Source organism: Agelaius tricolor, unplaced genomic scaffold (assembly GCF_023055355.1).
Source record: "Agelaius tricolor isolate 1412-34295 unplaced genomic scaffold, bAgeTri1.0.p SCAF_3, whole genome shotgun sequence".
In the NCBI taxonomy this organism is placed as follows: domain Eukaryota; kingdom Metazoa; phylum Chordata; class Aves; order Passeriformes; family Icteridae; genus Agelaius; species Agelaius tricolor.
In genome coordinates, this window is record NW_027269263.1 from 66287187 (window position 1) to 66308812 (window position 21626).

At 46.1% G+C, this 21626-nt stretch overlaps 1 protein-coding gene across 3 annotated transcripts in view; it reads left to right on the top strand.

Annotated features, from left to right (window-relative positions):
* The first annotated feature begins 945 nt into the window (after positions 1–945).
* The window catches only part of SFMBT2 (Scm like with four mbt domains 2), a 116819-nt gene continuing 96138 nt past the window's right edge, over positions 946–21626 (top strand). Inside the window, exons 1-3 of one of the 3 annotated variants that reach the window (XM_071424147.1) lie at positions 946–1441; positions 15393–15553; positions 21226–21320. In XM_071424147.1, coding sequence (XP_071280248.1) covers positions 15448–15553; positions 21226–21320 — 201 coding nt within the window. In that variant the 5' untranslated portion in view covers positions 946–1441; positions 15393–15447. Of the gene's footprint in view, positions 1442–1534; positions 1666–2065; positions 2213–15392; positions 15554–21225; positions 21321–21626 lie in introns of those variants that run through there. The other 2 variants (XM_071424149.1, XM_071424146.1) reach the window with 2 other exon arrangements.

A 21626-nucleotide genomic window follows, 5' to 3' on the forward strand; every position in this document is an offset into this window, starting at 1 on the left:
GTATTTGTATTTGCATTTGTATTTGTATTTGTTTTCCAGGAAATCTGCAGGAACAGGAGAGGCTGAGCCCATGCCCGTGGTCTCTTGGAGTGTGAATGGCAAGAACATGGATTGTGCTGAAGAAACACTGTCTGCAATATTTGCTCTTCCTTCTCAGTCTTTGCTATCTTCTCAAATGTATTCCAGAATCAAAATATTTCTCCATCTTTATTCCACCCCTCACTTGTCTTCTTGCACAAAATCCATGAGAGGCTGGTGGAAGAGAAAGGGATTGGAGAGAGTGGAAGGGAAAGGGATTGGAGGGACTGGAAGGGAAAGGGATTTGGGAGGTTCAGTGATGAATCCCCAGCAAGAACCAGTGAAGAGGATGCTGGTGCTTGCAAGAGGGCAGAGAAGAGCTGGGGTCACCTGTGGGAAACCAGTCCTTCCCCAGTGTGAGATCACCCTACCTGCTCCTGCAAGAAGGGATGCTCACAAAATCAACCTGGAAACTTCAAACCTTGGCTCAGAAATGTGCAGAGAAAGGCAAGAGGGGACAGCACTTGCATCTGAGCACGAGGGGTGACATAAATTTGGCAGCCTGGGGGTGGGGATGGACACATCACATTGGGGTTAAATCGGAAAGGAATTTGTGGAAAGAACAAAGTCCAGGACTGGTTGCTGCCTCAAAACCGTCCTTTCCCTCTGCTCTCCTCCAGACCTGTTGAATGTGTGTGCCCTGCACCAACCCCCACCTCGGAGGATGCTCCTAAAGCATCCACTTGAATCCTCAATCGCACCAATCGTGCCTGCAGGGAAACGGGAGCTGGGGCTCCAAAAATCCCCATCAAATCCCCAAGATGGTTTACACAGTCCCCGAGCAGGGCTGCAAGAAGGGAGGGGCAAAAATCCTGCAAAATTCACCCCCAGCCTCGCTGCTGAGCAGGGGTAGGGGAAGCTCCGTGATCTGCGGGCGGTCAGAGCATCCCGAGAAACCTCGGCTGCAGAAATGAGGATTTATCCCCATCCTTCCCACCCCAGGGGATTTTCCTGACCCCCTCCCCGAGAGCAGAACCAGCCGGGTGAGGGGCACGGGCAGTGATGTCTGGCATGATTTTCCAGTCCTGCAGCGGGGCTGATTTTCTCGGGAGGGAAGAACAGAATATCTGTGCAATCTGAAAAATCCCGCAGTGTGGCTGTACGTGCGAACACCCCCGCAGCAGCACCGAATGCAGCGCGAATCCCCCGCACTCGCCAAAGAAAGGAAAAACCACCAAAAAAACCGAAAGGAAAGAAAAAAATCCCATCCGATAACCTGAGGAGCAAAGGAGGGAAAGTTGTGCGCGTCCCTGAGCGCCGGGAGGGCGGAGGGTGCCCACCAGTTGATTTTACATCCCGCCTTCTGCCTTCGCCGGCTTTTCGTGATATATTTTATTTATTTTCCGCAACAGGGAGTTAACAGGTAATGCCGGAGCCCGGCGAAGCGGAGGGAACGGGTTGGGCTGAGGGATGCGCCGCATTTTTTTTGCTTTCCCTCTTCTCCCCATCTCCTTCCCCCATCTCCCTCCCTTGGAAGTTTCTTGGCGACGCGAAACGAGGAGGAAAAGCGAAATAAAAGCTCGTGGGGAGGGCAAGCCGGGAGGCAGCGCTCCGCTGTTGAAGGCTCGGATTTAATGGTGTTTTATGGTATTTGATGGCATTTTCTGGTATTTGATGGTGTTTTATGGTATTTGATGGTATTTGATGGCATTTAGGGCGCGGGCGGCCAGCCCGGGATGCCACTGCGCGCTGTCCCGGGTGGGGACAGGGATGGGATCCCGACTTCCACGCGTGGATTCCATCCCTGCCCAAACCCCCGGCAGAGGCGCGGCTCAAAGCGCGGAGGCACCGCGGGCGCGGAGCAGCCGGGGCAGTGCGGGTTGGGATGCGCGCTTGATTATTATTATTATTATTTTTTTTAATCCTTTTTCTTGAAACTGCTGAAAAAGGTCAACGAAGGAGTTGGCTGCTAAATATTAAAAGGAAAAAAAAAAAAAAGCGAGAAAGAAAGAAAGAAAAAAAAAAAGCCCTAAAAAGAGCGGCAGGCATGCGCACTGCGCGGATGCCATATTGGAAGGAGCTTGCCGCGGGTGCGGGCGCAGGCACGGCCGGGCTCCGCTCCGCGCAGCACCGCGCACCGCTCCGCGGGGCAAAAAAAGGGAAAAACACCCCGAAATAAGCCAAACTCGCACAGGTAAGGCACGGCGCCCCGCAGCCACCCCTCCCAAACCCTCCCGGCTGGCGTTTCCCTTTATTTTATTTATCGGCTTCGGCAGCGCTTGGGTGGAGAGGGTCGCTTTCCCCTTTTCCAAGATGTAGTAAAAATTCTTTTCACTTATTATTTTTTTTTAAATTTTGATATATTTTTTAAAGCCTAAGAGATGGGTGTGGGTATTTTATCCGCCCGTTTTCCAGAGGGTGAGCCCGCGGTGGAGTTGTGGAAGTGCTGGCGTGCCGGGGCTGAGCCCCCGGCCGGGACCGGCGCTCGGAGCGCGGCTGCCGCTGCCCGGCTGCGCCCCGCGGGCCGGGAGCCTCCGCGCTGCCTCTCGGATGCAGCGCAGCCGTGCGGGGCTTGCTTTTCACCTCGGCAGATCGCATTTTAGATGCTCTCATCTCCTTTTTCCCCTTCCTTTCTTCCCCTCCCTTTCCCCCTTTTTTTGCTTTTTTTCCCATTTTTTTGCTTTTTTTCCCCCCTTCTGCTTTCCCCCCCTTTTTTTGCTTTTCCCCCTCCCCTTTCTTTTGCTTTTTCCCCCTTTTTTTCCTTTCCTTTTTTTTTCTATGATTCCCTTTCCCCCATATTTCTTTCCCTTATTTTTTAAAATTTTTTTAATTTTTTTTTTAAAGTTACACCTATCGTTTTTCTGCTTCCCTGCCAAACGCTCGTGCGACCTCCTTTCAGATTTACAAGGCTGATGATGCTCATCTCTCGGAAAGAGTTATTTTGGGTGTGCGGGTGGGTTTCTTCTGAATCTTTGGGGGAAAATAAAAAAAAAGCTGCTGCAGGAGGCGAGAGGGAAGGGAAAAAAAAAAAAAAGAAGAAAAGAAAAGAGAAGAAAGCAATCAGCTGTGCCAAAATGTGCAGCCCTGATCTAGACATATTTTCCCGTAGCGCTCCCGAACTGCGGTAAATGAATATTTATAAAGCTTGTTCAACATGGCGGGTTAAGGTGTCTTCAAAAACTGCAAATAAACATTTTGAGAGGGGGGGAAAAAGAGGGCAAAGGCGTTTGGTTCAACTCTCTTTTGTTGCTCGGAGAGGTGCGCTGGTGAATCCAGCGCGGAGGGATGAGGATGGGATCCCCAATTCGGGATGCTCCCCCCGCAGGAGCCGGCGGTGGGAAAAGCGCCGGGGCATTTCTGTGGGCTGGGAAGGGACGTGTGGAGTTGGAACCGCGGCCGATTTGCCTTTGAATGCCAAAATCGCAGGCGTGCCATGAGAGGAGGGAAAAAAAATAATAAAATAATGCGCCGGGAGACGGAGCGCTGATTTATTTTGCATTAGCTGTAGACATGTCGTGGGATGAGATGTCCTGTTGGAGCTGTCAAACCTTCCTGGGCGCAGTCAGCTGGCGATGGCTGGGGTAGTTTTTTTCCGCTTTTTGCATTTTTTTTTTTTGGCAAAAAACCACTCTGGAATTGCTCCACGCGGAAATTGGGGCGGCAGAGAAGCGACTCGGGCAGTGCGAGCTGCATCTCTCTTGCAGAGAGATCCCGAAAACCCCCGGGGACGGAATCTCAGCTTTCGCAAAGCGAGAGAAGGAGTTTGCAGAGAGTTCTCCCGGAGTTGGTAGCGCCTTTTCCAAATGTATTTTCCAGGGGAGCGGAGGAGTGAGGCTGCCTGAGAGGCAGGAAAAACTTCCCCAGTAGTGCAGGGAGCATTTCGGTGCTGCTGCTGTTCCCCCGTGGTTGTAAGGTGTTAATGTTGGAGCATCGTGTGTTCTGAAGTGTGGGAGGGGATGGGATGCTCCAGCACCGAGGGCTCTCAGTGCCTGGGTGTGGATGGAGGAGCCAGGGAGGATCCAGGAGTGGATGGGGGAGCCAGGAGTGGATGGAGGAGCCAGGGAGGATCCAGGAGTGGATGGAGGAGCCAGGAGTGGATGGAGGAGCCAGGGAGGATCCGGGAGTGGATGGAGGAGCCAGGGAGGATCCAGGAGCGGATGGAGGGGCCAGGGAGGATCCAGGAGCGGATGGAGGAGCCAGGGAGGATCCAGGAGTGGATGGAGGAGCCAGGGAGGATCCAGGAGCGGATGGAGGGGCCAGGGAGGATCCAGGAGCGGATGGAGGAGCCAGGGACAATCCAGGAGTGGATGGAGGAGCCAGGGACGAGCCAGGAGTGGATGGAGGAGCCAGGAGTGGATGGAGGAGCCAGGAGTGGATGGAGGAGCCAGGGAGGATCCAGGAGTGGCTGAAGAGCTGCTCTGCTGCTCATTTCCCTGTGCCTCTCGGAGATGCTGCCCAGAACCTCGCTGTGGTTTTATTTATTTTTGTTTTATTGGTCAGCAGTGCTGTTTGCACACCTTGTCGTGCAGGGTGAGGTTTCCCATTCCAAAAGGGCTCTGATCCATCAACCCACACGTTTCCCCCTCCTTTCTCCAGCCCCTGCCAGGACCGAGCTGGCACAGGGATCCACAAACTCCCATTGCAGGGTTTGGTGGTGTGGAGGGGCACAGAGGAAAAGATGGGGGTGAAATTGTGATTCCTTATCAAAATAGCAGAAAATCACATTAATTATAAGCAGAGAGGCTTGGAAGGCAATTATCAAGCTGTGGTGGGAATTTGGGTGGCAAAACCCAAGAGCTGCAGTGGGGTTTTCTTTGGGATGGGAAGAGATTGGAAGAATTGTAGAAAGGGAAGGGATCTTCCCTCTCTGCCCCCCGTGCATCTCCCCATCCCCAACTTTGGTGTCCCTTGGACAGGACAGGTTTTCTAAAATCCGTTTGTGCCCCTGGTGCTCTGGGGAAGAAAGTGTGATAGCAGAGTGATGTGTCCTTGTGTCTGAGCAGAGCAGCAGCTTCACCTGGGTGTGATGGGGACGTGGAGATGGAGGGGATTTGGAAAGGTCTGTGGAGATCCCTCTGAACCTGGGGCAAACCTTCCCCAAGGAGTTTCTTCTTCTTACACAGAGAAGGGTGCTGGCCAGGAATTAGTGCAATTTGTTTTCCCTCTCTAGAAGCCTTCAGGTGAAAACAAATTTGATTTCCTTTGCTGTTGGCAAATTAAGAACCTGCCTGAGCTGCTCTTTCTCTGGGGCTGGGACTGTTGCCTGGGTGAGCAGGGATGCAAGTGGCTTTTTCCCTCCTCTTTTTTCTTTTTTTTTTTTCCTCTCTCCAACAGATTATTTATGAAAGGGAAGAAAATATCCTCACAAGTCTAATAACTTCAGTGCTTATAAAGGATTAGGTCCTAATAACTCCTGTGATAAGATGGAGGCTCGGTGTAATCTGTTACTAAGTGAAAATCTAAAAGCCATTTAAATAAATGCAGCAAAGAGCTATTGAGAGATTGGAACCTTGTACACAACAAGGAAATACATTTTTAATGATTTTTTTAGGGGTGCACAGGCTGGTGGGACAGTAAATACATTATAAGCAAGGCAGTATAATTTCAGTTCTATATTGAGAAAACGTTTGCAAATATTCAACAGATGTTACATGTGGCAGAGGTGGAGAGTGTGTTTTGCACAGATGTAAGAACATCTGCAGAAGACAGTATACAGTTATGTAGCTGTGATTATGAGTGATAATTGCCTGGCTGGACAGGCAGTTGATGTTTTAATGAAGCATTTATTAAAACTTTATGGAAGTGTTACTAGAAATAGTGGTAAACACCACACCTGCCAACACTTTGGACTGGGGATGCTTTTCCCTCACTCCTGGCTCGTGCTGTGCTGAGCTGGTGTACTTTGGGTCACTGTTTCTGCCCTTTCAGAGCCATGGGATGCTGCTCTGAGCTGGGTGTGGGGATGTGATGGTAACTTTGCTGAAGGGCAGGACAGGGTAGGGAAGGTGCCACCTTGTTTCTCCAGCAGATTTTGGGGAGAAATTCTTTATTGTGAGGGTGCTGAGGCCCTGGCACAGGGTGCCCAGAGAAGCTGTGGCTGCCCCTGGATCCCTGGAAATGTCCAAGGCTGGGCTGGATGGGGCTGGATGGAGCAACATGGGATGGTGGAAGGTGTCCCTGCCCATGGCAGGGGGATGGAATGAGAGGATCTTTAAGGTCCCTTCCAGCTCAAATAATTCTGTGTTTCTGTGAGCCTTCAAGGGCATTTCACCAGTTAAATTCATCTTGGTGTGGGGTAAGCAGAAGCATGGAGAGCATCTGAGGGGGTTTGCAAGGATGGTGATGGATGAAGGAGGTGCCTTGTCCCTGACTGTGTCCAAGTGATAAAATAAAGGAGTTGTGAAAAACTCCAGAACTTGTGACAGCCAAAACTTGAAGCAGAGGAGCCAGGGGTGTGTTCATGAGGGTTCACAAAAACAATCCTGTGGTGACCACAGGGTCCATGCTTTAGATGATCTGAAGGTGTCAGAAGTATTTTATTACTATGAATATTGATGCAGAGTCTATCAGCTGGTGCAGCAGGGTCCTCAGTGCTGAAAATGAAATTGTTGATAATAGTGTAACCACCTGCAAATATGTTGATAATAACTGTTGATAATAGTGATGCCACCTGCAAATAGGAGTTTGTTCTGTCGTTGTAACATCTGGCCCCTAGGAGCAGAGTTTTTTTGGGATTAGAGTTGCTGATGGTACCTTGTCAATATTCAAAACTCATCATTTGAAACTGTTGATCTTTACATGACAGACCCCGTTGAAACCTGTCAAATCCATCCTATGGGTTTTTTTTTTCCAAAAAGATTTCTCTTTCCTTTATTTTCTGTTTCTTGGAGTATGACTCCTACAGTGGTTAAAAATGTTGGAGTTGCAAAATAAGGAAATACAGAAATAAGAGCGAAGATTTCTCCACTGACATTTAAAAAACTCCTGAGAAAGTTTATTTTGAGATTGGCCTTTTGTAAGACCTCAACAAAGCATTCTTGTGAAGGCTGATTTGGAAAATGTGTTCACAGTTACTCCCATTTCTATGAATCAGAAGTGATGATCTAAAATAAAATAGTAATAAAAAAAAAAAAAGAAAAAAAGCCAAAAACCAAGCAGCTCTTGACAGCTGACCCAGGGATCAGTTCTGAGTAGGTGTGAGGCTTAAAAAGAAGTATGTGCAGAATCCTTGCTATTTTTACTCCCAGTTCCTGCTTTCATGACTAATACTCTAAGCATCACTGGGTGGCTTGTGCAAAAGAGCCATATTTTCTTGGGTAAAGATCTGAGACCCAATTTGAACAAAAGTTAATTAGAAAGTCTTGCATTTATTTGCTTGGCAAGGAAGTGGAATTCCCTCCTAAAATCCAGGAGTGACATTATGCCTGTCCCTGCTGTGTAGGAGATCAGACAAGACAACCACAGGCTGAGGATCCTTAAGGGCTCCCAAGTCCTTTGTGGAGACTGTTGGGTAGAAAGCCATAACTCTCCTAGGTGCTTCAAAAATACATTTTTAAAGAAAGTTCAGGAAAAAGCAAAAATTGACTGTTTCTTGGGGGGTGTGTTGGGCGTGGGAGCTGAGTGCAAGTGTCAGATCAGGCTCTGGGATGCTTTGTTGGGATGGTGGTGGGGCATCACACCTGGATGTTTTGCAGCAGTTCTCATGTTCACATGAAAGGGAATCCAGTTTGTTTTACCTTGGAGAAATGGGGTGGAATTAGCCCTGTAAATGTGACCTGTAGGACTCTGTGAGTTAAAATGCCTTGTGCAGTTTGGTTGTGGATGGACCTTGGCAGGGCTCTGCTGGCTGCCCTCCCATGTGCTTGGCTAAGGGAAGGGTTCTCCTCCTGCTGCTGCTGTGCTGTGGGGTGGCTGGAGATGGTTGTGAGGGCTGCATCTTCTTCAAATTTTTCTTTTTTTGGCAGATCCTGCCAGTCAGTGAAGCAGCTTCTGGATGTGAAGCACCCACAGGGATGTAAGTGTGTGCAGGACTGAGCCCAAGTGCTGATCAGCTGTGCTGTTTAAATGAACCAAACACTGCCAAGATGTAAAATGCCTTTTTTTTTCTCCCTAAAAAGTGCTGGAATCAGATGGCAGATGTTTCCTGGATTCTGGTTTGCATCTTTTATTTATTTTTTTTTTCTTTTTTGAGAACAGCTCTGACTGCTGCAAAGACATAGAAGGCAGAACTGATTGCCCTGGACAATGGGAGTTTGGTTGATGAGGGACTTCTGAATTGGGCTCTAAATTAAGTCTGTGAAAACAATGTTTTGTGTTTCCTGCTGGGTGGCTTCTGTCTCTGGGCTGATTGGTGCCACTCAGGGGGTCTGACTGATTAATTTGGTCCATGTGGCTGCTGTTCTGAGGTGATAAGCATCACTTGGTGGGGGTTGGAACTCCCTGATCTTCAAGGTCCTTTCCAGCCTGCTCCACTGTGCTCTGTGATTTTCCCTAACAAGATGAGGAGTGTTAGGATGATCAGGCAGCTCTGTGTTTTCAAGTTATCCATCTCAAAGGCTTCCTGGTTTCAGCTCTGTTTCACACATAGATGTGGGAGAGGACAGAGTGTTGCACATGGTTATTGCTGTCCTCCTTCCTTGCAGTTCTTTTTCCTGTTATAAAGGGCATCAAGGACATTGTCCCAGTCTTCTTCACAGCCCTGGTTCAGCTGAGAGCTTTAGAAGATGCCCAGATTTAAACATGCCATGTTTCCATGTAATTTGTGTACGTTGGGTGCTTAGCATGGGTAGAAATGCTTTACCAAAGTGGGGGGCAGCATCATGGAAATTGCCTGTTGAGTCATGAAGGAGCTGCAGACACCTGCTAGGGGGCAGAACAGCTGGAAACAGGAAGGATTAGTGTGAGGTGGCCTCCCTCTCCTTGGGAGACATGCTTTGTGGGGTGCTGAAGGTGGGCATGTCCAGGGTCCCCAGGTGCAGGAGTACAGCTGGGGCAGCAATGCCCCCTTGCCCCTGCTTATAAAACATCCAGCTCACTCAGGAGAAGGAAAACTGAATGGAAAAGTGCTTTAATTTTTGTGGTTTGATCAGAGAAGTTTGAGGCAGGTTTTGGCTTGAAGTCCATCTCGAGGTCCTTAGGTTTTATTTACACACAGGACAGCTAAGAGGGTAATGTGTACCCAAGCCTGGGTGTCTGCCTGTCATCTCTCTTTCTTTTAATACTGCAGGGCTTTTTGCTGTAAACAAGTTAACAGTCCCTAATTAGGTTCATTTTACTTTCTGTTATCTTATCTTACTACCACTTATCTCTGTGTGTATCCTGCACTCAGGAGTGTGCCAGGTAGGGAGGATGAGAAAATTGCTTTGTGGAGCAGGTTTGTCTCTGTTGGCATCAAAGGTGTGAAGCTTTTGGCACCAGTGCAAGGAGAGAGGAGAGCAAGGACCAGCTGAGTTACAGGGGCTGCCACCACCTTGCACAATCCCTTCTTCAGAGAGGTTTGGTTCCTTTCCTTCTCTGACTTTGAGACAGACAATCCAGTCCATCCCTGCTCTGGTGGTTCCCTAATTTCCTGTTTTTACATGTTTTGCCTCCAGGCTTGCTCATTTATTTTCCCTGCTGCACAAATGCTGACTTCAAGAGCAGGAAGATGAGCCCTGTTGAGTGGCTGGAGCTGGGGGACTGAGGGGGTTTTGGACTGACCATCCCTTACCCCAGGGCAGGATTGACTCTACCAAGATCAGTTTCTGGACACATTAACATCCTAACTCCTCCAAAAAGCAGAGCTCTGTGCCCTTCCCACAGTGTATTCCACTTCTTCACCAAATTCATTATAAGTGATTTCTTCTGTTTCCCAAATTGTGTCCCCTCCACCCTGCAGTTTCAACCAAGCTGCCTTCTTCAACAAGAACATGGAAAACAGATTATATTCTTTCCCCATTCAGCTGTTTTTTATGTATTTGAATATTGTGAACATTCCTGGTTCTCCAGAGTACATGGGATTTGTTTCTTCCACCCCAGAGTGCAACACAGAGCCGTTCAAAGCAGTAAATTTCCCTTATTAAAATCCTGTGGGGTCTTCAATATGAAAGAGAAATTGTCAGTTGATATAAGTGAAAACATTTGGGCAAGGGAAGCTCTCAAATAAATAATAAAAAAACCCTCACAGGAATTTGGAAGGAAAGGTCCTTTATAGGTTTCCAACTGGTACTTTGTCTGAGAGGAGACACAGTCCCTTTTTCTAGGAGGTGAAGCTGTTGCATGATGTGTTCAATATCCATTTTGAATGAGCTTCCAGTGCATTGTGCAGATGCTCAGGGGTGTGTGAATGGTGGCAGGCTGGCTCTGGCAGTGCCTCCTGGATCATGTCCCACAGGGATGAGATCCCCTTCATCCTGCTCCACGAACAGCACCAGGACCACCTGGAATCTGAGCATCTCCCTTCACTGGAAGGTGTCCCTGCCCAGGTGATCTTCATGGCCTCTTCCAACCCAAACCCCCCTGTGACTGATGCAGCTTGTCTGCTGGGAAATTTGGGTATTTAAAACATTAGCAGGTGCTGAGCAAGAGCAGGAGCCCCCTGAGGGTTGTTCATCTCATCTGAATTTCAGGGATCTGAAATTAAGGCAGTCATCCTTTATATGTGCTTTCTCTTGGCTTGGTTTAGGCTGGATATTTGGAAAAGGTTCTTCCCCCAGAGGATGGTTTGTGGTGGTGTTTGCAGGGGTCCCAGGATGAGGGAAGAGATGAGAATCTTGACTCCATGTTTCAGAAAGCTGATTTATTTTATGATATATATTATATTAAAATAAAATTACATATATTATATATATATAATATAATGAAAAATTATGTATAATTATATAATATAAAATATATAAAAATTATATATATTTTATGACATATATTAAAATAAAATTACATATATCATATATAATGATAAAATTATATATAATTATATAATTATATTAAATATAGAAAATTATATATATTTTATGATATATAATATTAAAATAAAATTATATATTTTATGATATATTAAAATAAAATTGTATGTATTTAGTATACTAAAACGATACTAAAAGAATAGAAGAAAAGATTTCATCAGAAGGAAAAGAAAGGAATGGAAAAGAATGATAATAAAATCTTGTGACTGCTCAGTCCCAACACAGCTGGACTGTGATTGGTCTTCAAGTAGAAACAACTCACGTGGACCAATCAAAGATGCACCTGTTGCATCCCATAGCAGCAGATAATTATTGTTTTTCTTTTCCTCTGGGGCTTCTCAGCTTCTCAGGAGAAAAAATCCTAGCAAAGGATGTTTCAGAAAATATGTGTGTGACAGTGGTTGGGCACTGGAACAGCCTCCCCAGGGAATTTGTCACAGCACCAAGCCTGACAGAGACCATAGGGTGTTTGGACAACACTCAGGCACGTGGTAGGATTGTTGGGGTTGTCTTTTGCAGGGCCAGGAGCTGGATTTTGATGATTCTGGTGGGTCCTTTCCAACTCAGGACATTCTGAGATTCCCTGACCCTGCTGCCACTCTCAGGTGTCACCGTGCTGAGAGGTGGGACCATCTCCAGTCAGTGCCTGTTGCTGGATTTTGGAGGGGCCAAAATCAGTCCCAGATCACTGGGAAAGCAATGGAATTTATTTCTCCACCATTCAGGACTCAGCATTACGTTGGCACACCTGGTTCACTATTCAGGTTAGAGGTTTCAGGGATTCAGCCTCTTTCCTCTCTTCCTTGTGTCAATCCCAATTAACCAAGTGTGCACTGGAGGGAGAAAATAAGTTTTTCAGGAGTAGCTTTAAGGAAGAACCCTAGGGGTGCTGGATTTGTGTGTGGGTAAGGGACCTCTCCCTACAGAGGAACACTCCAAAGGAAGAAAAACCAGGCTGGAGCTGACAGGAGATGAGAAGTGTAAAATGGTGTGAGGAAGCCAATGCTGTGCTCGTACAAAGAGCCAATATTGATACAGATGACAAGGCAGGGCTGAGACTGACAGCCGTGGGAAGGAGGAAATAAAAGAGATTCTTTATTATATTGCCTGGCTTTTCCTGCCTGTGAGTTAAGAGCCTGGATCTGAATTAAATACCAAGGGAATGGGAGCTGCGTGGGGGGAAGAATCGGCTCAGTCTGAGCCACCACTGTGCAGAAACAATGAGCAAGGGATCTGAAACCAGGGAATTTCCCCCCTCCCTGCTCTTTCAAATGCATTTCATAGGATTTTTCCTTTGTGCTCCTGCCTGGTGTAGTGTCACCTTGAGCCTCTTTTGGTGCTGTTTCCCATCACCTTGTTCCCAGGCAAACCTTGATTTGGTTTCCAGTGGATTTCACTGGGAGTACACTGGTGTGTGCTGCTGGTGTAATGTTGATGATTGCAGGGCAGCCAGTGTGCTACTGTTAACAGGATGGCTGGGGACTCTGTTTGAAGTGTTAATTAGCAGCAATTAATAAGAAGTGAAAAATTAATACCCTGTGTCAGCTTTCTTTGCTGGTTAGTTGTATCAACACTAAAGCTCAGCGCTGTTTTGAGGCTGGTGTTTGCATAAGAGTTTGGTCTTGTTGTCACATCCTGTTGGGAAAATACAGAAGTGCTCTCCTGCCATAACTGATAAACTTGTTATTCCCAAAATAAACCAAGTAGTGGCCTCTGATAGATCCAGTTTCCTTGGGAGGTGGATACTCTCAACATGACATTTCAAAACTAGTAAGTTGTCCATAGCTTAAGCAAAAAATACATTAAAATAGAGTTTAAAACCTCAAAAATGTTGATGATGTTGCTGAATGTGCCTCAGAGGTTCTGTATTTCTCCCTTTTAATTGAAGTGGGCTCAAAGCCAGTTCCAGATGGGGCCGCTGAGGATGGGTCCCAGTTGTGTTGCTGACACCTTGGGCAGGTTCCTGCTGATTTGCCCATCCACTTTCCATTTCTGATAGCAAATTCCATGATCCAGGGGTTTGAGTCCCTCTCATGGCTCTGGTGGCAGATTTGGGCTGTGCAAAAACAAAAAAGCAAATACTGTTGTTGTCTGATTGGGCACCTTCAGCTTTTTGTCAGCTCATAACTCTGTTTTATCAGCATCATAGAAGCACCACAAGATTTAACTACAATACTGAGAGGATTATGTTTCTTCTTAGTATTTATATTGTTAACCCTGAGCTCTCTTTAAGATGATGGATTTGTTGTGTTTAAATTGATACCTCTTTTTCTCTTTGAATTTTTTTGGTAGACCCAGGTTTTCTTCCATCCTTGTCTGGTCCCTGGCAAAAATTAAAACAGCCACATCTCCCCAAGGTTTAGCTTCAGCTGGCATCTCCCCTCCTCTCACATTTAACAAGTTTGATGTAAAGTCCTGATACTTAGCTAATTTATTATTAATGATATTTACGGAAGTGTCTCTATCAAAGGAGAAATGGGGGGTTTTTTTTTTGACTTTCAGTAAACTGACTGCTTCTAGTTTCATGGTTAATTGAAACTTAATATACACTGGGGATGAGTGATGTGTATGTTCAGAGGTTAGCTGCACTCAGAATACAGAGTCTATAATACACTTAATTCATTAGCAAGTCTCATGTCAACAAAGAATAAAGATGTAGTGCTGTGGCAGTGGGAAAGGGGTCATATTTGGGGAGTACTTCAAGTTTGCTGAGCACTCTGTGAAAACACCAACAACCATATTGCTCTGAGCTGGGTTATGATCTTCATTTTTTAAAATACTCATTTTTTCTTTCATTAGCAGATTCCTTTGGGGTGGGAAGCAAAAATTTCTAACTTTGCCTGAGAAACCTTTGGTGGGGGTTGAATCACCTGCCTTGGTAATTTGCTTTCACCAGTGATTTTTTTTGCGAAACACCCATGGTTTTTGCAGGTTTTAATTGCAGCTGTGATTGCTCCAGCAGACATTCCCACCATGGTCCAGCTGATGGATATTTCAGTTCTGCTCACACACGTCCATTTCTTCTTTTAAATTGCCATAGGAGCAGCCCTTAAAAACTGGGAGTGAGAAATCCACAGCAGAACACTCTCCTCCTTTCTATTTTATAACCATCATATCTAGTCTTCTAGAATATGCCTCCAGAGTAGTAAAAGTTGAAAAAATCCCATCTATTTTTACAATCTTATTACATCCTGCTTTGCCTGGCCTGTGGCAGTAAACGTCTTCCCTACTTTTAGTCACACATTTCGCCGAGCGTTTGGCACAGTCCCCTCTTGTCATGCAGGGTTTGGAGGCTCCTCTAATAAAATAAGCAGGACCAGTCCTCCCCATCAGATATTCTGGACACACACCTTCCCTGCTGCCTGGCTTGGCTTTAGCATATCTTGTGTGAATAGCTGCTTCCCTCTGTGCCCATAACCCCAGCTCTGGGTTTTTCTTTTTCCGTCGTCCTTTTTGACACCTCGTAATTCATCAGCATCTCGGAGTTTTACTGAAAAGCTCACTCTGGAGCTGTTTTTAATCTACTCCTAAAGGTGTATCTTGGGGTGTTGCTTGTCTGGTGTGGCTGGAAATACAGTTCTCATTTAGTCTCATGCAAGATCTGAGCATTGTGCCCTTCCTCATACTGTTTTTCATTTCTGTGTGTTTTTATTCCGCTTTGAATTTACTGTGGCCACTCCTGCTAGGAGAAACTCCTCTGCTAACACAACCCAATTTAAAATCAGCTACTATTTCCTGCCCTGCATGTTAAAACTGGTACAGTTACCTTAGGTCAGTCCTCACTCAATAAACAGTTGCAGCCAGCACTATTTCATGAAGGTATCTGCATTTTGCATTCTCAATTTTGTTTTCTAGAGTTACTCCAGTCTCTTTCTCATGAGTATTTTCACTTCAGTGTTTCCTCTGTTTCATTACCACAGATCTCTCCCTTTGGAAGTTTGAATATTTATGGAGTGAGATGTGTCTCACACAGTGTTAGTCATTAAAAGGCTGGAAATCAAGGGCTGAAATGGCTGGAAGTTGCTGAAGATGTTCGTTTTTTTAGCATGGGTTGTGCTGCTTTTTGGGCTCATCCCTGTCTCTCTGTTGATGGGCTGGAGGGAACTTTGAGATGTGAAGCCTCTGGATGCTGTTTATTACCTTATTATCTTCTCTCTTGTCATTATTTTTGCTGTTGCTCTTATATTATTTCCACTAAGGTCCTTTGTTGTGGTTTTCATCCAACCCCAGCTTCAGGCTGGAGACAAGAGCAGGATGGAAGGGTCACCATCAGAGGGTCACAGAATTATTTAGGTTGTAAAAGACCTTTGAGATCTTTAATTTCAACTGTATCAACATGGGGTGACATGAAAACCATGGGGAAAGGCTGAGGGAGTGGGTTGGTCTACAATAAATCACTCATTGCTTTTTTTTTTTTAATTTTCCTTGTAGCTTGTCCTCCTTTCTGCAGGATGAATTAGGAAGGCCAAGCCTCTTTCTCTGAGCCATGGAGACGAGGGCATCCTTCATTGCCAGCATGAGAGAGACCCAGCAGCTCTCCCCAGAGAAGGATCCCAGCCCAGCCAATGGTGATGGGGAGCACTTTGACTCAGGTGAGTGGGGGGTCCCAGTCCTGGGTTTCTCTGGGTCTGGATTGAAGGCATTGAGACAGTAATTCATGTTGGGACTCAGGTGTTCATTATTTCTTATCAGTAAAACAGTCTCACTACTGTGAGTTCTGCAGCTTTTCATTAGAAGGCACAAAATGGCCAACAGTCTCTTGGTACAAGGGCTTTTAAGGCTAAACTATCCAATTAAGAACTGACACCTGGATTATTTTCCCTTTTAACCCAATAACTGATCCCAAAGAGCTGCAATGGGGCTTTTCTGCCCAATTACAAAATGCCACCCAAACCCATGGAGAAGGGAGAAGAAGCATGAAGAAGAAACCCAGGATGACACCCTGTGCCCTCCATCTTGCTTCCATCCACAACAGACTAAAAATCCCAAACCCTGAATTTCTCACCAAGTGATACACCTGCACTGCTCTCTATAATCTATTTCACACTTTTGTGGATTCCAGTCCATCTTGGAGTCTGGGAAACTTTCTCCATGAATGAGGGTCAAAGTCAGTGCTGCCCTGGGGGTCAGGGCACCCCAGAGCAGACACAGAAATATTCCCAGTGCCCTGGGTTTCCAGAGGTGAGCTGCTACACTCCTCACTGCTGCAGCTCCTCAAGGTAGAGCTGGGAGGAATTGGGAATGGTTGTACAGCTCCAAGCCCTTTTTTGGGTCTTAGGGATTGGACTCTGTCCTGTGACTGATGGGAAATAGGAGCTTTTCCTCTTCTGGACCTCATCTGCAGTATGTATCAGCTGTTCAAAATGTAAACAAACAGCCATGGAAAACCTTTCCCAAGGCATCACATTGTGTTCTCCCAGCTTCTCCAGCATTTTTTATTCTGTTGAAATTTTGTGGTGAAGAGAGACAGAACAAATATTCAGAAAATATCCTATTTCCACTTCTATCTAACAACCTCAAGAAGACTCCCAGCACAATTACACAGTCAAAACCTCCTTCTTAATAAGCCTAATCCCAATAACAATCTACATCCACTCCAGAACAGTGAATGTAGATAAATTTACAGCATTTCTCCTTTGTTTTGACCTTCCCCCTCATTTCCTTCACTGTTTTTTGGAGTGCTTCATTTGAGGGGGTTTCACAAACACTGAGGAGAGCTGGTCCCATGTTGTCCCTGTGCTCATGACTGGATGCTTTGTAATGCTCTGGGATGGGCTCCTGGAGGTGTCAGGATCTGCTGTGCTAAATTTGGGTGTTCTGTGTTAGATGCAGAAAAGTAAATGCTACATTCTGGTGATTTTTGATGGAATCAGGTGCTTTGACTTCCCACATCCAGCCTTAGCAGGAGGAGACTGTGTCATATGATGGAAAAGTACATTATGGCTAGACCTAACCTACTTTGTTTCTCAAGCCAAGCTTTTCCCTGCTTCTCCCTCAGCAGGTCACAAATTTGGGCACTCAGCCTTCAGTTTCCTCACTCCTTGTAGCAGCTCAGTGATTTTCCTGTTTCCTTGGACACCAGATCCTTGGATTTCCAGAGTGGACACATCTGGGTTGGTCTAGTCACCACTGGATCTATTTTTTTCTATTTTGAGAGATAGGAATCTCTAAGGTGAGATTCAGTCGGCCAACCATAGGCATTTTTTTTGGGAATGAGGAGAACTGGCCTGCAATGCCTAAATTTTGATGGGGATGAGGATTTTGATGGCTCTCCCAAGGCTGTGCCAGAGGTTTGTGGTTGATCAGGTGTCTGTGTGTCTCCCCACACCTGTTGTGGGAGCATTCCAGTGCTCCATTCACTCAAAAAGTCATGTTTGTGTATCTAGGTGCTATAAATAAGATGTCTAAGCAATTTGCCTTAAATACTTTCTCCTACAGTGAAGCCTGAAGGGAAAAAAAAAAAATTAAAAATCAGTGTTTCTGGAGTCACAGGGTTTGGGTCTTTTATCCCTTTTCTTTTCCATAGCTGAACATTCCAGGGGGCTGTTAACAGCTGGAACAGTTGCATTTTTATAATGTCAATGCATGAGCACTTTAAAGCCATTGAGAGGCTCTCAGATAATGACTTGTTGATTTTATTTGTCATCCTGGGCTTGTTTATACATCACCGTATTGTAAAGCAGCCAGCCTTGACTCTTTCATTAAGAAAAAGCTCTGGACCTAAGTACCAATAATTGGAAAGGGAGCTGGTATGTAAAACAGGTTTAATGGCAGATTTATCACCTTCCAGGGTGTCCTGTGCTCCTCAGCAGTTGGGTTTCTGTGATGGATGAGGAGATTTGTGTGCAGCCCTGTTGCATGTGTGGGTGGTGTTGGGTCCTTTGGGCTGGTCCCATCCCTGTGCCACTCTGTGTCTGCTCTGCCAGAATTCCAGCAGGGGACCAAGTCCATTGAAAAACCATTTCAGAAAACATACAGTCCCTTCAGAATCTGTTGTGGTGAAATGAAGCAAGATAAACCAGTGATGCTGTGATAAATGAGTACTCTGGCATTATTTTTACAGACCTTGTAAAAGTAATTTCCTGATAAAGTCTGCAGATAAAACATGGTGGAGGAGCCAGGCTGGTGATGTGTCAGAGAGGAATGAGCTGACAGCGAGGGAAGGCTGCAGCTCTCACTCTGCCTTGCCTCTGGGCCTTAAAAACCTCTTTATTTGGGTTTAGAAAGGAGAGATCTGGGTGGTGTTTTGTTAAAACAGGTGGTGGTGTGAATTTTGCTGGGCAGCATGTGAAATAACCTTCCAGTGAGAGTCTCTGTGCTGGCCTGTGCCAGAGCAGGTCAGGTGTGACCGTGTTCACAGGGGTCCAAGGATGAGGGAAGAGATGAGGATCTGACTCCATGTTTCAGAAGGCTGATTTATTATTTTATGATATATATTACATTAAAACTATACTAAAAGAATAGAAGAAAGGATTTCATCAGAAGGCTGGCTAAGAATAGAATAAAAAAGAATGAATAACAAAGGCTTGTGGCTCGGACTCTCTGTCTGAGCCAGCTCAGCTGTGATTGGCCATTAATTAGAAAAATCCAACATGGGCCAATGACAGATGCACCTGTTGCATTCCACAGCAGCAGATAACCATTGTTTACATTTTGTTCCTGAGGCCTCTCAGCTTCTCAGGAGGAAAAATCCTAAGGAAAGGATTTTTCATAAAAGATGTCTGCGACAGTCAGGGTTAATAAGGTTGTGAAGGACTCGATGCATCCATAACTAGCATCTAGTTCTAATTGTTAAAAAGCTTTTTCCAAATTCTGGAGAAGACTCTGACCTGCCTGGAGACTTTGCTCCTTGCAAGGGCTGCAGGTGATGCACTGGACTGGCTGAAAACCTCTGTGGAATGAATCTTTCCTGAAAGGCTGCTGAGGAAGGCTGGAGGAAAGGACACATGTGCTGAAGGAGGGACTCACACAGGAATTTAGAGCAAAAACAGGGATAAAAACTGACAGTACACAGAGAGCATCCTGGGCTGAGGAAAAGGGAAATGCTCTGACATGGAAGTGCCTGACCAGGAGAGAAGAGAGCTGACCTGGAAGTCACAGAATCACAGAATTATTTAGGTTGGAAGAAAACTCTGAGAACCATTCCCCAGCACTGCCAAGAGCACGCCCTAAGCCACGTCCCCACATGCCACATCCCTGTGTCCTTTAAATCCAGGGATGGTGACTCCCCCACTGCCTTGGGCAGCCTGTTCCAAATGTCCTGGCCATGTCCTGAGGTGGAGATGCCCTTGGGATTGTTGGAACAGCCCATCCCAACCCCACAGGCACAGGTAGCAGGGGGAGATGAGGCACAGGGGATGATGCTCTTCAAGCTTTTCCTGTCAGGTGCTTCTGACCTTTGGTGGGTTGTGCTCAGGGTAAAAGTTGCTTAAGCAGTTTTAAGCTTGGAATGGATAATCATATCTGCCCACCTCCTGATGGACTTGGTTTTAGGGGCTCAGCCTTTGCAGTCTCTGCACACAGCTCTTCTTGTAACATTAACTCTGCAGGGTTGCAGGCACGGAGGCTGACAAATATCCCTGTTCATCTAAATTGCCTGCCTGCATGATACAGAATTCTTCCACCAAGTTCCTACCTTGTGGTTAAGTTGTGGCTTATCATTCAGTCAAGGTTGAACAAACCCCTCATTCTGGGTCAGATATCTCAGGTAGAGCCAGTTTCTGAGCCTGGAGGTTTTTGCAGTGATTGCAAAAATCAAAACAGAGCCCGTTCTTTATTCTGCCATGGATTTGTCTGTTTTTTGGATTGTAATCATGGCATTGGGTTATTTCTTGCTGTGTTGAAGAGTCATCTGGTAGCCTCTTTATCACTGGAGTAAATGTTGATTTGCATCTCCATATTTAAGAAGAGGATTTGAGTTTAGGGCAAGGAGTCAGGCTTGATGCAGCAGCGTGCAAGTGTTTAATGGTGTTGACAGCTCAGCTTTGAACCCCCAGACAGATCTTTACCCTCAACCAGCTCTGTCTCAAAACCCTCTTCTGTTCCCCTTTTCTCTCCCTCACCTACATGGGTCTGGTGCCACAGGCAGCAAATAAAAACTGTGTCTTCCCCTTTTAATAATGAGAGATTTCCCCTTGCACAACATCATTTTCTCTGGTCCTGGAAACTGGAGACCTGTAGCAATAATTGCAATAAATTAACCTAGCCTTTTTCTTCATAAAACTGTCTGGGGAGGGTTCTTAATTCAGTTTGTCATGAGTCACTTTAATTACATCATGACCACGCTGATGAATGCTGGGGCAGGTACAGGGTCTTGCAGAGTTTGCCTGATAAATGCTTATTGCACAGAGCTCATTGCCAGACTGTAAATATTTTTGCTCTGGGGATGAAACTGGGCTTGCAAGATTCCTTGGGAACAAAATGAAAACAATCAGATTTGGCTGATTTTCTGTAAGTGAAAGAAGATTTATTTTTAATTATTGCTGGGTGAGTTTCAGAAATGGTTTGGGGCCTTGGCTCTGCCTCAGTGTGGTTCTAAAGGAAGAAAACAAAAAGTGGTCGTGTCCAGCCCTTGCTGTGGGGCAGGGGTGTGCATGGGGGAGAGAGGACACAGAACCCCAAATGTGAAGGGGAGCAGGGATAAGAAGGCAGTAGGGGTCTAGTGAGGTTTGGGAGAAGCAGCTGTGGCTTGTAAAAGGGGTTTATCAGAGATTTCTGGGTGCAGTGATGCTGAGGAAGGAGAAGAGGGGGTGGCAGGAGTGAAGAAAGGTCTCACTCACCCCATGGGTTGGTGTTTGGTGCACACATGGCCCAGCCAACAGAAGCATCTTGTAATTTATCCCTGGGGCTCTGCTGTGGCCACCAGGGCTGGGGGAGCACTTGGAGGGCACAGGGACATTGCAGCAGGGATGATGGGCAGGCAGCCACCTCCCTCACAGCCTGGGAGTCACCAAATGCAAAATTAAAGAGCCCAAGTGCCTCTTGCAGTGTGTGACAGCTTTGTGCCTCCACTGCCATGGAAGCAGAGTCATTTCTGGTCTCAGTGTTGGCTGCTAAAAGCCCAGAGTCTGCTGAATTCACAGCAAGAGCTGGTCAAAACACAGATCCTTAAAGCAAGCTTTCTGTTTTCCCTTCTGTTGATGTTTATACTGGTTGCTATTCTCACCCTGAACTCTTTGACACAACTTTTGCCTTCTTTGGCTGTGTTTTAGGCTGCTTTTCTTTCTCTCATTTTTTAATTTTTTTTTTTCCTTCTCTTGAACAGATGAGGGCTCCAGCATTGAGGATGCAGACTTCAACTGGGACGAGTTCCTGGAGGAAACAGGAGCCAGTGCTGCCCCCCACACCTCCTTCAAACATGTATGTGCTCCCTCTGAGCCCTGGGGGTGTTGCACACATTCCCTCTCCTGGTTTGCAGGGGCTCCCTGGGGAACTGAAAGTGAAATCTTCCCATTTTGGGGAGAAATTGTCCCTCCACAAATGTGGCAGCCTGAGTGGGAATAGCCCCCAGCTGGTGTTGGGTGACCTTGGTGTGTTTGCAGTCACAGATTGGAGTTCTGTGTCTGTGCCACTCCCTTATCCTCTGCTTTTGCATCAGATTTTCCATTTTTGAGGGGTTGTGTTGCTCTCCTTTTGCTTCTAATGCACTCATTTTTTTTTCCTCTT